The sequence below is a fragment of the Alnus glutinosa genome, chromosome 1 (assembly GCF_958979055.1).
Source record: "Alnus glutinosa chromosome 1, dhAlnGlut1.1, whole genome shotgun sequence".
In the NCBI taxonomy this organism is placed as follows: Eukaryota; Viridiplantae; Streptophyta; class Magnoliopsida; order Fagales; family Betulaceae; genus Alnus; species Alnus glutinosa.
The window spans coordinates 46150715-46166798 of NC_084886.1; the positions used below are offsets into that span (position 1 = coordinate 46150715).

At 36.1% G+C, this 16084-nt stretch overlaps 2 protein-coding genes across 2 annotated transcripts; one reads left to right on the plus strand and one right to left on the minus strand.

Annotated features, from left to right (window-relative positions):
* Positions 1 to 1194: 1194 nt before the first annotated feature.
* On the minus strand, positions 1195 to 5862 carry LOC133853098 (probable NADH dehydrogenase [ubiquinone] 1 alpha subcomplex subunit 12). Its single transcript, XM_062289575.1, has 5 exons — positions 5706 to 5862; positions 4831 to 4857; positions 3543 to 3631; positions 1618 to 1727; positions 1195 to 1537 (listed from the first exon to the last, which is right to left on the minus strand). Exons 1-5 carry the CDS (start codon positions 5795 to 5797, stop codon positions 1382 to 1384), a joined length of 474 nt encoding a protein of 157 aa, XP_062145559.1. The 5' UTR covers positions 5798 to 5862; the 3' UTR covers positions 1195 to 1381.
* A 1093-nt stretch (positions 5863 to 6955) lies between these two features.
* Positions 6956 to 15799, plus strand: LOC133853114 (ERAD-associated E3 ubiquitin-protein ligase HRD1B-like). The gene is made up of 8 exons (XM_062289576.1): positions 6956 to 7112; positions 7846 to 8391; positions 9688 to 9864; positions 11630 to 11779; positions 11873 to 12078; positions 13252 to 13408; positions 14068 to 14347; positions 15342 to 15799. The coding sequence occupies exons 2-8, from the start codon at positions 7859 to 7861 to the stop codon at positions 15504 to 15506; spliced, it is 1668 nt and encodes a 555-aa protein (XP_062145560.1). The 5' UTR covers positions 6956 to 7112; positions 7846 to 7858; the 3' UTR covers positions 15507 to 15799.
* The last annotated feature ends 285 nt before the right edge of the window (positions 15800 to 16084 follow it).

The following is a 16084-nucleotide window of genomic DNA, read 5'->3' on the forward strand; positions in this document are numbered from 1 at the left end:
CGTATTTATTTGTTGTTTAGCATTTCAGATTTAGTACAGTGAAGGACAAACTTTTCCTTTAAATGTAACTCAATCTATTAAACTGACATGTGTTCTAAAGACGTGTAATTTTTACATATATTTTTATTTATTATATGCATTTTAAAAAATACATATAATTCACATGCATTTTTTTTTAAAATACATTTTAGATACATTTCGGTTTAATAGACTTGACTTGAAAAAATTATTTCAACTCAATACGAAGAAAAACTTTGTTCAAGACGAAGAAGAGAGAGAGAGAGAGAGAGAGAGAGAGAGAGTAGCTTGAACCTAACACCGAATAAATAGAAAAGACGAAGATGGAATTCGAATTCTGGTGGAAAGTCCAAAACACTTTTGTTTTTCCTCCGGTAGAGACAAAAGTCCCAGAGCCAAACAATTAGGAATGTCTCATAACCGTATAGAAGTGGGAATCTAAAAACCGCTTTGAAAGTTAGCAGGCAATTGCCATTGGACCTACCTTTGTAAGCATTCAGTAGCCTCACCAAATTTTACTCACCAAAATAACTAAAAATCACTTTTTTCTATTCTGCTGAGCCACTTTATTAAAATTCCTCTACCAGCCTCACCATTTTAACTAGTCAATATTCACTATTCCATTTAAATAATAATTTTTTCATATTTATTTATTTTTTCTCTGTATAATCTTTTTACAAAAAATCATTTATATCCATGAAATAAGGACATTATCGTGTGAGAGATGGGAGATGGGAGAAGAAAATGAGAGAAAAAAAGAAAAAAGTGTGCTAATCATGTGAGAGATAAAGGTGAAACAAAATTTGGTGAGTGGGTTGTTGAGTGAAAATGCCTCATCTAATTTGGTTAGTAATTTCAGTTATCAAATTTTTTTGGTTAAAATTGTGAGGCTGCTGGGAGTGGTTTTTCAGGATTTTCATCAAATTGACTCACCAAAATAGCTAAAAAATTATTTTGGTGAGGCTACTAGGAATGCTCTATTATTTTTTGAGCTACTTTTCTAGTTTAGTTGACTTCCAAGTAGAGTCTCACCCTATTCGTTTAACAGCAGTTGGACCCGGACTGTCGGATGCCTGCCTCAGCAGCCAAGTTATGGTTCGGTGCCATAGTTTGGTTTGTTTGCAGCCCTACGTGTGTATATATGTACATAGGAATTTTTGCTAAATGATGACAGTATACTCAACAACATAATAGGTTCCATTAATCGGATAATGAAGTTAAATGGGTCACTGTTTCTTCTAGTGAAACATGTGTTAAGATCTCAAAGCTTCAAAATGGTACAAGGCATTTATTCATGAATCTAGGAGACAAATATCCAGAAGATTTCCCGAGTTTTACCGGTGATTTGGGCTGAAGGAAAGGCTTAAGCCTTGGTGGGTTGCCATGGTTGGTATCTGGTCCAGTCTCTCTGCCCTGGATTAAGGGCATGTCCCTTGGAATGGTAGATCAACTCTTCACCCTCTCCAGAAAAGTTTTCCTTGTGCTCAATCCCATACCTCTTTGGTTTCAGCATCAGAAGCTGAACAAATGCATTGTTTGTTGAGCACATATTTTTTTTCTCGAAACAAGGTATCATACAAAGTAAGGAAAACGACTTGCCTCATCTCCAGTGTTATCGGTTATGTAATGGAGCCAACCATGCCATTCTGCTGGCACCTGGGAAGCATTGTAGCGACCCTTCTCTGCATATTCCACCCACCTGTGTCGCCCTACAGAATCCCCAGAAAATCACAAGCTGTAGAAATGCATCAAGCAATAATATAGAAACTATGGAAAGCTATAAATGATGGTATGCCTCAAAGCTTTCATAAAAAGATGCAAAGTTTCTTGATTAAAGGCATCATTAATATCTTATTTTTTCCGATGAATGAAACCTTTAATAAAAGCAAACACACAATACAACTCTCCAGAAATAAGGCATTGTTATATTTGCTCTTGTTTATGGTGACAACTCTCCCCAAACATGTGCACACATAAAATAGAAGCATGAAACTACTGTTCTTATGGAATAAGGCATGATCCTGTTGGATAATTGTAAGCAACAGAGAATCACTCAAGTGTATAAGTGAAACAAATCTACCCCAAGCAGTTTTTTTCTCCTTTTCTTTCAAGGAGAAAGAGAAGAAAAAAAAAGCCAGTCCTAAAATAACACTGGGAAAAGAATGTATCCATGATGAATGCAAAGGTGTTTGCCATTAGAATGGTGATGTTAATATGGTACTATTATAAGATACACACATATCCTCTATTGGCCACAGAATACCCACCAAATTATTTTAGATGAGCATGTTAGGGGCCTAACATTGATTCAAAAGCCCTAGAATTGTTGGATATTTATTTGGTTAAATCCTTAACCCTTAAGATCGCAACATTCCACTATGCTTCCAAATTCAACGTCCACAGCGGCTACTTTATCGACACTAACCCAATAGAAGCCCTTTCTCTTTTGGCGGTTCCACTTACCTATCAATATTCAATGAAATAACACTACGCACATACATAATACCAAGACATTTTAATCCAGCCTATAGGTCACCCCCTCCATGACTCGAACCCATGTCGTGGTACCTGCTTTTATACCAATTGTTAAGGGCCTTAACCATTAATCCAAAAGCCTTAGGACTATTGGATACAAATTAGGTTAAATCTTTAACCCTTAGGATCGTAACAGAGCAGCACATAATAACCAGCAAATTCCCACTAAACAGGGGAAGGAAATCAATTTTCCATCATAATGGAAGACAGATATTTTAAAAAATTTCTTACTGAAAGTTGTAAACCTCTTGTGCTTCTAACACCAAGCAAAAAGATCTTCTGGGGTCATATTTTTTATGTACTTCTTTGCAGTTCCATGGTCATAGGCCCCAAAGTGATGAACATCAAAACATGCTTGCACGCAGATGGACAACCAAACAGAGCATTTGGACATCCCACTAAAACTTTTTTTTTTTTTTTTAACATATGTTTTCTTCCCCAACAGCATTCATGAAATCTCCGTGGCCACATGCATCAAGGGATGTTTTAGTACTCAGTGAAATTACAAAGACTCAAACATTCGTCGTCATCATTGTTCAAAATGGCTCCATTTCTAAATGACTTCCAACTACCACAGATAAAACTATGGAAAGAATCCATATTCACAGCATAGCCGAACATGCTGTAATAAATCTCTCGTGCAAGTGAAGGGGAAAGAAATAGTTTTCTTTTCCTTTTCTGCTCAAATTCAAATTCAGTTGACAAATGATAAAAGACCAAAATGTAAGGCTCTGCCCGGTTTTTGGTCTCCAGGCTAATGACAGGTCAACATTGAATACATGATTTTGAAAGATTTGGAGCATATATACATGATGTTTCAGAAATGGAAACACCAACAATCAGAACAACCCTCAACAATAACTGTGAGAGTGAATAGCAGGTTGCATAACTATAATATAAGACGACCACAGTTTCTAAGAATTTTCAATTGGTAAAGATATTGAAATAGCGAGAAAGTATATAGCTGAAAGACAGAGAGAAAAACTAACCATACTGAGTGTCAAGTTTCTCATAATAGCGGTTACCAACTTTATCAACACCCACAAGCTTAGCCCCTATATTGTGGATCTTGGTCTGCCTGAATCAATCAAACAAAAACAAATTAGAGTTGCTTAAGATAAAGGCTGATGTTTTAATACAACTATCATGTGAAATACGAAGATTAAGGAAGTAGACAATATTAAAAAAAGAAAAGAAAAAGTATATGTAGACAATATTAGAGGCAGCAACTGATAATGCCTTCTCAGACTTCATAATGTGCGTGAAAAGGATAAAGACAAAATTACCAAAAGATATAGCACAACTGAAAAAGAAGGCATATAGACCAATTAAATCATGAAAAAAGTTGTGCATATCTACTGGGATACTCAGTAGATGACTAACCAATCTATGGGGATACTCAGTAGAGCAATTCTAGAAGATGACTAAGCAATTTCCCTCCACCTCACCTCTTTCCTCTAACCCATACTTTCTTCTCTTTCTAGAATATGACTAAGCAATCTCCCTCCACCTCATCTTCTTTCCTCTAACCCATACTTTCTTCCGTTTCTTTGTTAAAGCAGTTCATTTTCATACAGCCACCTTCCTATGATCATATGCAATAAGTTGTGCATATCATGTAAAACCGCCACTGCAAATGCACTATAGTTCTGGGGAAAGCCAGGCAGTGTGTTTCCTAGTTAAACATAACTCATAATCGTACAAACATTAGATCACTACAATGACCAAAATGTTCCCAGCATGGATAAAAAGATGATGTCATACTAAAGCAAAAGGCAATCCCCAATACTTTCGTTGGGGATAGAGTTCTCCAAATGATTGATAATGCCACATAAGCCGACCCCAATTTTGAATAAGTTACCCTTGACTTTTTTCTAGTGACTTTAATTTACAGTTAAACATAGTAACCAACTTTTTATTATCTATGCCTCAATTGTTTTTTTTACTCTCCTTTAAAAACCATAACATTAATTCCTGCAACCTGGAATTTAAACAGTAAATTATGGTTTCTTTATGAGAATTTTAGACTGGACCACAATACTTCCCTCTCATGGTTTTACTTTTGCAAACATAATATCAATATAAGTTAAATGCAAACAACATTCAATTGATAGATCTCCTATTCACCATATGCATATATCAAACAATACTCATAATATCAACAAAAATGGAATTGGAGAACCACATCAAATATATTCAGTTATGTAAGTGAGTTTATTGCTAAATCCTTTAATCAGTCCACAAATTGTAAAGTATTAGTCAAGTAATTTGACTTACAAAAGGTTTCCATCAGGAAAGCATTTCCTGTAAAGAAAAAAATAGAACACAAGAAAGCGGTCAGTGCAGAACGTTATATGAGAAGCAACCAAAGGGCCAATCAAACCATTCAAAAAAACATCTCACTGAAGAATGCGAGGCCAGAAGAAAAACACAAACTTGACTGGTATTGAAGAATAATTTGCTAATCAAGCCAAACAAAGAATGCATATCCCAAGGTAACAACTACTTAGCAACCATCAATTTCGTTGATTCTACAGGTGATCTCTCTATCCACAAATAAATAAGATAACCATAGCCATTCGGTAAGCCTCTATTTTGGTTGCCCATAAAGTTGACCAGACCAAAAGAAAGTAAGATTTTAAAATTTCATTATTCATAAAATTTTAATTTCAGATTCTACGTTTTCTCAGCAAACTATTAAATGAATGATAGACTAAAAAAAAATTAATCATCTAGTTTATCATTTTCCATCTTTCCCAAGGATTTCCGAGCAACCAAACAAAGGGTGAAACAACAGCGACAAAATCACTAATCCAGGAGACCAATTTGTACTTTCAATTCAACATTTTGTTTGCTAAGAAAATGATGGAAAAACAAAGCTAATTGGGACTCCCAATCAAAGGAGCTTCCATCACAGCTCAATTTCTTTTGGTTTACTCAAATTTCTCACCGCCCAAACTAAAACTTGAAACATAAAAGAAAAAAGAAAAGAATTCTTATTTTCAATCCGTTCCGGAACCAGAAACAGAAATCATTTACGCCAAAAAGGAAAAAAATAAAAAAATAAAATAAAGAAAGATAAAGCTGAGCAAGACTGAGATCTTTCACATATAGAAGAAAAAAATAAATTTGGAAACAGATGACGTATGTACGTGTAGCCTTCTTCCTTGAGTTCCCTGAAGAAGTTGCCTAGGCCTTTCTCTCTGATTGCCTTCAACGCGTTCTTCACCACCGACGATGCCATCTCCCTCTGTCTCTCTTATTCTCCCTTCAATGTTAACGGAGTAGTATACGGGAAAGATGAGATGTGCTCATGTGCTATGGTTGTTTTGTTATTTTGGAATCGGAAAATTCAAATATTATTAAAAATTTAAGTATATCAAAGCTTATAATCCGTTTATTTCGATGTAATAGGATTTTCATAGTAAAATAATTTTCGATGAAATAATTTTTCAGAAAAAATAATGTTTTCGGAAATATTTTTTGGTATTTGATTTGTATAAAAAAAATACCAATGATGAAAAACAAAATTCGACAAATGCTACCAAAATTCGACCTTCGACCGCTGCCACCGAATTCCGGCAAACCATAATCTAACCAATATTGTCGGAATTTGGCCAAAACAGCCGGAATTCGGCCATTATTGCTTGAATCCGGCCATTCTCTAGCTAGATCTCGGTCAAAACGAGCAGGATTCAGCCAGCTTGGAAGGATTGGCCAGAACGGCCGAAATCTGGTCCATCTAAATCCAGCAATGGCAGTCAGGCGTTGCCAAATTTCAGCACTGACAAGATTCCGACAGTCGACGTTATTGCTAAAATCTGGCGACACTCACCAAATTCTGACAATCGAATACGAAAATTTGGGACCTTCGACAGCAAATTCAGGCTACAATCAAACTCCAATGTTTGACGATGGCGAATTCCCACAAACGTGCATGCAAAAATGAAAAGTACAAATTTGAAAAACAATTTACAATTTTTCGTTTTTTAAAAATTAAAGAAACTTTTAAGGTTAAAATGAAAATGATTTATATTTACTATTATTTTTGCCCTCACCAAACATCGTAAAACGTCAAAAATATTTTTAAAAAAATATTTTATGCCGAAACAAACATAGCATTAGTCAATTAAATTTTCCTTTAATTTTTCAACAAAAAATAAGGTTTATTTTCTAGAGACATAATGAGCATATAGTAATCAATGTAGAGCCGATTCGGGTGAAGAACGGGTCGAGCAGCGGTTTGTACTTTATATAACTGATGGGCGGGGAGAGCGTGCTCGATGCGGGCCAGCCCATCAGCATTCCACATCGAGTTCGGATTCGAGTCGTAGTTTGAGCCGCCTTGCCGTTTAAAACGATTCCGGATCCGGGTCTAGGTACAACTTAGAGTTTACGTGGCAATCACTAATTGGCCCGACTTACATCACCGTCGCTCTGTCTCTAGACGTCTTCTTTTTTTCTCTAATTGTAGAATAAAGCGGAGAGAAAAACAGAAGCTGAACTTGTTCGTGACAGAGTCTTAGTTCAGATTTTGACGACTACGGAGCGTTCTTAAGGTAACTCAAAATGTTGAATTTTATAGTTTTTTTTTTGGGTTATAATTTAATAATTTGATTTCTAAAGATAGTGGATTTGGGTTCTACTTTTTGTGTGGGGCTCGTATTCTCAGAAATTCGAGTGCCGGAACTAAATTCTGGGTTTTGTGGGTGTGTTTGGTTGCCGACAAACTGAGCAATGAAAATAAAAAAAGAACAAATTTTACTGCTTTGTGTTGATGCTATGGGGTTCTATATTGATTGGGTCTCGAATCATTATGTATTAGACTAGAAATTGTTTTCGTTCTGGATGTAGGGTTCGTAATTATTATTTTTGCTGTCATTATATTGTTTTGCTTAATTTTCCTATGCTTTCTCAGTCATCGAATTTTGGTTCACGATCTGTAGCTCTCCTGATGGCATCATTAAGTTCCCCGTCCCGTCTGTTTCTCATTTTGCATATCAGTTTTTGGAATTATTGATTATTTGGTAGCTAAGGAGATTGAGGAAAATATAAGAAATTGAAAATAGGTGGAATCTTATGGCTTATTTCTTATTTTGCTTAGTTGAGTGTTTTTTTTTTGGAGGTTTATTTGTTTGGTTCATAAATCATGGAAAATCTAATATTCAACATTATCTGGAATGACAAGTTTGTAACCACATGAAGAAAAAGAAGAAGTTGTGTTTAACATGTTAGGGGATTTTGATTTGCATATATTGGTTGAATTTTTAATTGAATGATATGGTTTAACAGTGTCTGGAGGAAAATGATGAGGCTGCAGACATATGCTGGGCTTAGTTTAATTGCGACTCTAGCGGTTATTTATCATGCATTTAACAGTAGAGGCCAGTTCTACCCGGCCACGGTTTATTTATCGACCTCTAAGATCAGTTTGGTGCTTCTTCTCAACATGGGTCTGGTCATTATGTGCATCTTGTGGCAATTGACCAAACGGGTATTCCTTGGTTCCCTCCGGGAAGCAGAGGTTGAGAGGCTAAATGAGCAGTCATGGAGGGAGGTTATGGAAATCCTATTTGCAATCACTATTTTCCGGCAGGACTTTTCGGTTACGTTTCTTGCTATGGTCACGGCTCTGTTGTTAATCAAGGCTTTGCATTGGTTGGCTCAGAAGAGGGTTGAGTACATTGAGACCACTCCATCAGTTCCCATGTTGTCTCACATTCGGATTGTTTCTTTTATGGGGTTCCTCCTTCTTCTAGACAGTCTCTTTTTATACAGTAATGTAAAGCATTTGTTAGCGACAAAGCATGCTTCAGTTTCGCTCTTCTTTTCATTTGAGTAAGTCATCTATCTTTATGCTTCTTTTTAATTCTTTTCAGTTGTGTTGAAACATGTTCTTCATGATTGCATTGTCATGACTAGTGAAGCCATTTTGCTTGGTGACTGCTATTTCGTATGTAAATGCCCATTTATATGAATTGAAATGAGAAATGCGCTTGCTTCATCGAAACAAATTGTTGCAGATGAGTTTAATATATAAATTTAAGTTTAATGCTTTCACTTTTACCAACTGCTTAGAAATAGCGTGGTCTTCTTAACATGAAGTGATTGTTAGGGGGATAACTGAACTGGTCGGATTTTTGAATTATAAGGACTTATAATCCAATAAGGAAAGGCAAAAATACAGGAGATTAATAACTAAAGTTCAAGAAAGATGAACCATTTCAATTTATCATTAGAGTCGGAGATCTGATAGAATTTGAATTAGCATCAGGGATACATGGTAAAGATCGATCTAGATGGAAGAAGGATAAATTATTATTATTATTATTTTTATAAGCAAGGATAAATAATTATTGACAAAAACTCGAAGGCAGATTGAAGAAACTACAGCAAGGCGCATGTTCTAGAAGATGGTTTTCCCGATATGTGCCAAGAGAAATTTGAATGCTCATTCATTGTTGATGTAAAAAAGTTGCCTGAGATATTGGGGCTTATGTAGCCTTAATTTACAACAATATAATATGGTTTTTCACCGCTTGTATTCTCTTCAAACAAAATTGACAAATACTCAAAGTGAGGTCCGGCTAAACCCTTGGTACGGAAGTTGCGGTCAACCAACACTTGCACAGGTTTAAAAGTTATTGAAGAGATACTCTTTTGTTTTCAATGACAAACAAGGTAGCAAGGATTAGTTTATTATATCTGTTAAGTAGTAACTCCATTGATGCAAAATTGTCAAATTGCCATTTCCATGTGATTGCTTCACATTAGTCTCTGCTTCCAAATCTGAACCAATTTCATATTTTCTGCAACGAGTTACAATCTTGACTGATTGCTCCACGCACTCCACTCCCTGAAAATGTTAACCCTCTTCTTTAGCATCCATTATGTGTGTCATGTGCATTTGCAAGATTCCTTTCTACTTCCCTATGGCCACGAATGCTTAGGATATCTCGATTTAACTTTATTTTTGACATATGTCATTTTCTGATGTGTATTATGTATCTGCAAACAGTCATTTCTGTTATATGGTTATGTGTTTCATGTGAATATATATACTTATACATAGTTTCAAAGTCCTATATTTTGGGTGTTTCTTATTACAGTAACGTCTATTACTTTGTACCTCAGGTACATGATACTGGCCACAACAACAGTGTCGACATTTGTAAAATATGTGTTCTATGTTAGTGACATGCTTATGGAGGGACAGTGGGAAAAGAAGCCTGTCTACACATTTTACTTGGAACTTATCAGGGACTTGCTTCATTTGTCTATGTATCTGTGCTTCTTCCTCGTGATCTTCATGTAAGTAATCTACTCACTCACTTACCCGAAAAATAAAATCTTCCTACCCTTAAATTTTACACATTCACTTGTGTATGCAGATAAGTGTACCTAGATTACATGTATAAAAACACAAACACATGGTATCCTATTGGACAATGCTCAAAACTACATACATCTCCACTTGTTGACTATGATAAATTTGACTAGCTACGTACACTACACAGAGATGCATGTGAACTTAATAAAGATTGTACCACGTATAGTTATGCGTTATGGGTCCTTTTGCATAATATGGAGATTAATTAATGTGTGATTTCTCAGTATTCTTATTAAAAGAATTTCCACCTTTCACTTATAGGAAAAAAAAGATTCCACCACCCCCTTTCTTCTGTTTAAAATCTTTTGTCATACTTAAAGAACCAAGATTAGCTTCACATATCTCTTATAAGGGGAAATTACACTTGCCCCCTCAAACTATAGTCCAATTTGCAATGTCCCCTCAAACTTCCAAAATTTGCAATGTCCCCTACTAATCTACCAAGCCATTTCATTTACCCTAACCGTTAGGATAGAAAATCCTTTCATACAACCTATTTTGTCAAAAGCAGACTGTGATACCTCTGCTGAGATGTGATGAAAATACAACTATGCCCTTAGATTTTATTTTTTTTTTACAAAAAAGCTTCGCTGGCCATGCACAGTCAGCAGACCCACATAGGTCCCTTTTTCTTTTTTCTTTTTTCTTTTTTTTTTTTTTTTTTTAATGTTTTATCGGAAGGGGTATTATTTTTGGTGCACGTGACCCATTTTCGATCAGATTTAACAGAAAACCCTAACGGAGGTGGTTAAGTGGAAGGGCTTGGTAGATTGGTAGGGGACATTGCAAATTGAGTGGTAGTTTGAGAGGGGTAAGTGTAGTTCTCCTCTTACAATCTTCAATTGATTTCAGAATTTGAAGATATATGGTACTTGTAGTACTCTCTTAAGAGGTAGGGGTTCTCTAACGTGGGTTGGAAGTCAACCTTAGCTCAAACTCCAATAATCTGAGATGGGTATGCTTGAGCTTAAATTTGAACTCAGTGTTTGAGCTTGCATCAGGCTGGATTCAACTTGGATCTGAATTGGCTGGAGATACCAAGTATCGTGATCTCTGTGATGTTGATGAGGGACTCTGTGGATTAGTTTATCCTCATGATGAAAGTTGCCATGAATGAGGTACTGAACATTTGAGAATCAATCTGGGACCTGTCATGGAATGTTGATTTTGTGTGCAAGAGAGTAAAACCCTGGATGGTGGCCAAAGGTGTGGGATTTCACTTCCATGGAGAAGAATAGGGCCGGATTCCCTTTCTTTCACTAAGAATAATTACATAGTTGCTCTAATGACAGCTTAAACCCAACTATAAGTTACCCAATTTGGCCTACGAGGGTTCAAACTGCTACCTAGCTTTGGTATGTCTATGCCGGTGCATGTGTATGTCTGTCAACATGGAAAAAGGCTAAAATAGTCTTACCTGTTTTATGTTCCATTTTCCTTTCCATCGTTATTCACTCCATTGCTAGGTAGTTTTGATGTGATTCCTGTCTAGATGGTATACTTCATTGTTTTCCACTAAAGTTTTTATTGTTAAACTAATTTGTAGTTAGTTTTATTTTCTTTTGATTTGTTGATATATTCTCTATTGCCTCTTTTTTTCTTTTTTTAACCTTGTCACATCTTTGTTTTTATGTTTAGTTTATGTCTATATCCTATATGTGACTGACTTTGAATTGGATTCTATAGGAACTATGGTGTTCCTTTGCACTTAATACGAGAACTTTATGAGACATTTAGGAATTTTAAGATTCGTGTTGCTGATTACATGCGTTATCGAAAGATCACTTCAAACATGAATGATCGATTTCCCGATGCAACTCCAGAAGAACTTAATGCGTGAGTTCTACTGTTTGCTACTGTTATGGTTGTGATACACGTACTAATACACATACATATTAGTATTCTTAATTGTTTCTGATGGTTTTGCAGAAGTGATGCAACATGCATTATTTGTCGTGAAGAGATGACGACGGCCAAGAAACTAATCTGTGGGCATCTATTTCATGTGCATTGCCTCCGATCATGGTTAGAGCGACAACATACTTGTCCTACTTGCAGAGCCCTAGTTGTACCACCTGAAAATGGGACAAGTACAGCTGGAGGGCACGGATCACGGCCAGATGTTAATCAGATGGGTAATTACTTCATTACTCTTGTGATTGGGGTGAATCAATCTTGTACACACATATTTGTGTAGTGCTTAAATTTAAATTGCACTGTGAGAACTGCGAATTTTATGTATTTTCCCATGTCATATTATGAACAAATCATTGCCTTTCCTGCATATATTGACATTTTGGTATCATTGAAATTTATGGGCACAATATCTTATCAACTAAGGAGAGAATAATAAAGCACCTATCAGAAGCAATAATTAGACCTCAGTCCTATTTTACTTTTAATTAATCAATGTTTTAACAATCATCTCTTTGCATTCACACACAGCTGCATCTTTCTTAGACCTCAAGCTCAGTTTTGAACTGCCGCAGTGGATGGCAGATGGATATTATATGTATCATGTGTAGCAGAGAATTGACTAGACTGTACTGGATTAGATTTGTTAATTCTTCCCAGTTGTTCAGCTAAAAGTTTGCACCACTTGAAGAGTTAAATAAAGTGGCTTAGGCCATAAATTTCCCTTCTGTATCAATTTTTAGCTTGTAAATAATTTTTTAGCACAATCATGGAATGATTGGGACCAGTGCATAAAGCCTGCCACATTACAATTTCAATATCTGATTTTTAGTTTCAAAAGTTACTTTTTTCTTCTAAATCATAATTCTTAGATGTTATTGAAAATTCTGTGTTGGCCCTTGATAAATCTATTTTTGAAGGAGAAACTTTAGACTAATTTAATAATTTTAGTAGAAATCATGATTTGAGGTCCAGATTACTGAGTTAATTTGAGCTATCGTTATTTATTATCAATATTTGGTTGCTTTTCTGCAGAATTTTTTGTATGAATATGTCAATTTAGATGTGATAGAAAAACTATAATCTAGATTCTATGTAAGTGTAATGCAATGTGGTTAGTGTAGAACTCCGAGATGGATACTGTTGGCATTATCTTGTTATCATAGAATTGCTGTTCTGTAATATACTCTTTCAGATTCTCGTTTACAGTTATAGTAATTTCATATTGCCAGTCGTTTAAACCTTATGGAAATGGAGTTCTATATTGCAATACACTTTTATGTATCTTTTTTTTTTTTTTTTTTTTAAAGAAAAGAGTTCTTCACTGTAATGATTTTGCACTCATTTATTGATATTTTAGAAAGACATTGACGAACTATTTTAACTGGGAACAGGGACAGGCACGGGAAGTACATCTGCTCAGGGTTCTGTTGTTAGTGGTGTGGCGGGTGACAATTTGAGCCAGCATCAAGTCAGACTCCAAGCTGCTGCTGCAGCCGCCTCAATATATGAGAAATCTTATGTTTATCCGTCTGCAAATACGTTAGTATGGTATGCACCTTTGTGCTACGAAATGTGTATGTTCTTGTTCAGGTCATCTGTTGGCCTGTTTTTGTGTGTGTAGTGTCTGTGTTTGGTGGGTTTATGTGGGTGGAGCATGGGTATGCTTCCTATCTGGATCACAGAATTTTTAGACATAGAATGCAAGAACTCTCAAAAAACAAAAATGGCAGTGCTATAACATATTTCTTAATGCTGCCTTTATATTCTCCTATAGTAGGAAGGGTTAAGAAATGATACATTATTATTCTGATGTGCATAAAGCTCTCGGATGATCCAGTCAGGTTACTGACTGCTGTTTGACTTAATTGACGTTGCAAAACAGATTAATATCAAAAGCTGCAAAATATATATCGAAGGCTTCAAGGTAGACTAGGATTTAGAGGTTATAGGTTGAAACCCCCCTTCTCCCCTGTCTCTTACTTTTAATGGTGGTGGGACCTACTGTTCACCAGTTCAGATTTTAAAGCGGTGACAAAAGAAAACATTTGATTGACGATGACCCTGATGACTTAAAAAATGATCCTAGGAGCCAACTCAGATTTAATTGGGATTAAGGTTTAGTTGATTTGAGTGTAATTGAGTTTTGAGACCGACTGTTTCACTAATATAATTGGTACATTGAGTCTTATACATACTCTTCTTTGCAGGTCCGCTGGATATGCCGTACTTCCTAAGGCTCAAAGAACTTCGGCTGATTCTAGTAATGCAGAATCCAGTGGAGAACGAGCTTCTGTTGTACAACCACAACAGTTTGCAATCTCTGGTGGACCTGCAAACTTGTCCTTTCCTCAATTTCCACACTGTTTTTTTGTTCCTTTCCAGGCGCATGGAGCCAATTTGACCAACGGAGAGAGGTTTGCCAGCAATCTAAATATTCCAGACTCACAGCTGGAATCTCAGGAACAAGTTCTTAGACAGCAGATTGAGGTACAGTAAATTGTCATGCTGATGATTTTGTCATCGTGGTATATGCTTTGATGCTACCATTTTCTGTTCTTTAAATGTGACTGCATGGGTTGTTTGAATCTTCTTACTGTATGTTAATGGATACCATGTGATAAGGTCACATACTTCAAATTTAACTAGCAAAATGTAACCATGAACTTCTAAACCGTCATATGACACGCTCTCTTTCTCTTTTGTGTGTGTGTGAGTACATGCTCTATGTTTGCATGTGCGCCCACACGTTTGTATGCTTTGTTGACATTTTTTGCTCTCCTGGACTGTTTGGTTAAGCAAGTATTATACATTCCTACTTACAAGCATGCTCCACGAGCAAGTGTTAAAAAAGAGTTTGCTAACTGTGGTCAGGTGTTGTTTATATTTTAAGTCTCTCATTTGAATCCTGGTGCTAGTTATAAGCAAAGCCTGCAGCAACTGGAAAATTTGCTGTTGCTACCCTTCATTGTTTCCAATGCCGAACTTTAACCTGATTTCAGCTACACAGCAATTGGGTAACTTTTATGGCTGATCATTGTAGTTCTAACGGTCATGTAGTGTTCAATAAGCTCACAAGGTGATTGCATGTAGAATTACCTGGATCTTGGTAAAATGAGTCGGCTTTTTGTTTGATTCTTTCTTTCTGGAAAATCAAGAAAAAATCAGCCTCGACTCAAAACATTGAATGTGCGTATATGTTAGTGGTTGCATGCATAAAAGCAATTGTGACGTGTGTTTGATATCAGCCGATAACTGTCGGCAATTTAAGCTGATGGGAAGGGCATGGCATCCATATCAAATTTTGACAAACTTGGGCCCCAGGAATCATTTTGTTCCTCTTATTAATTGCATTACATGACTGCCCTACAATTCTAGTCATATTGGTTTCCGTGAAGTCTTGAATTAACATTGTTGCATTTTTAAGAAAATAAACGAACTTGATTCTGTTGTAATGTTGTGGTAACCGTCCCTTTTCATGCAGGTCCTGCAAAATAAGCCCCACATTCTACAGAAGCCGAAAGTTGAGGAAAACAAGGACATGTTTCCCGCAACATCATCGGATGGCAAAGGAAAGAATGTTGCATCTGCATCTTCATCTGTTTCAGACTGTGGTCGTCATGGGGAGAATGATGAGGTTGATACATAACCTTTTGGATAATTATAGACGTATTACAAGGAGACTGCAGAATGTGAATACAGGGAAAAGAAGCAATAGACATTACAACGTTGCTTCTTTTAGAGCCGTTGATGTGAGCAATGTTGGGAGGAAGTCCCCCTTCCGATATTATTATTATTTTTTTTTCATTTTCTAATCCTATTGATTTTTAGGTTTCGAATATTAAGCAATGTCCCTTGCAAATGATCAATTTGTGCCAAATTGTATTCGGCTTTTGATGTAAAAATGTGCTTATCTAATGCTGACAAACACATCTCTCTCTCTCTCTCTCTCCCCCCCCCCCCCCCCTTGCAGGAGGAACATAGATCTGCAATTTAACACAATGGTTGGCTCGAACTCGAAAAGCATTTATGAAATAAACAAGTTCGAGCCGAGTTTGAGTTTGTTTTAATTTTTTTAAAGCACCCAATAAGAGACTCGAGTAAAAAAAAAAAATCTATAAAGCATGATTCCTTTGACAAAGGAATTTTTCCTCTGTTTTCTAAGAACCCAAACAGAGACTGAAGAGAGTAACCAAATATCTTAGACAAAGTAACAAAAGAAAATAT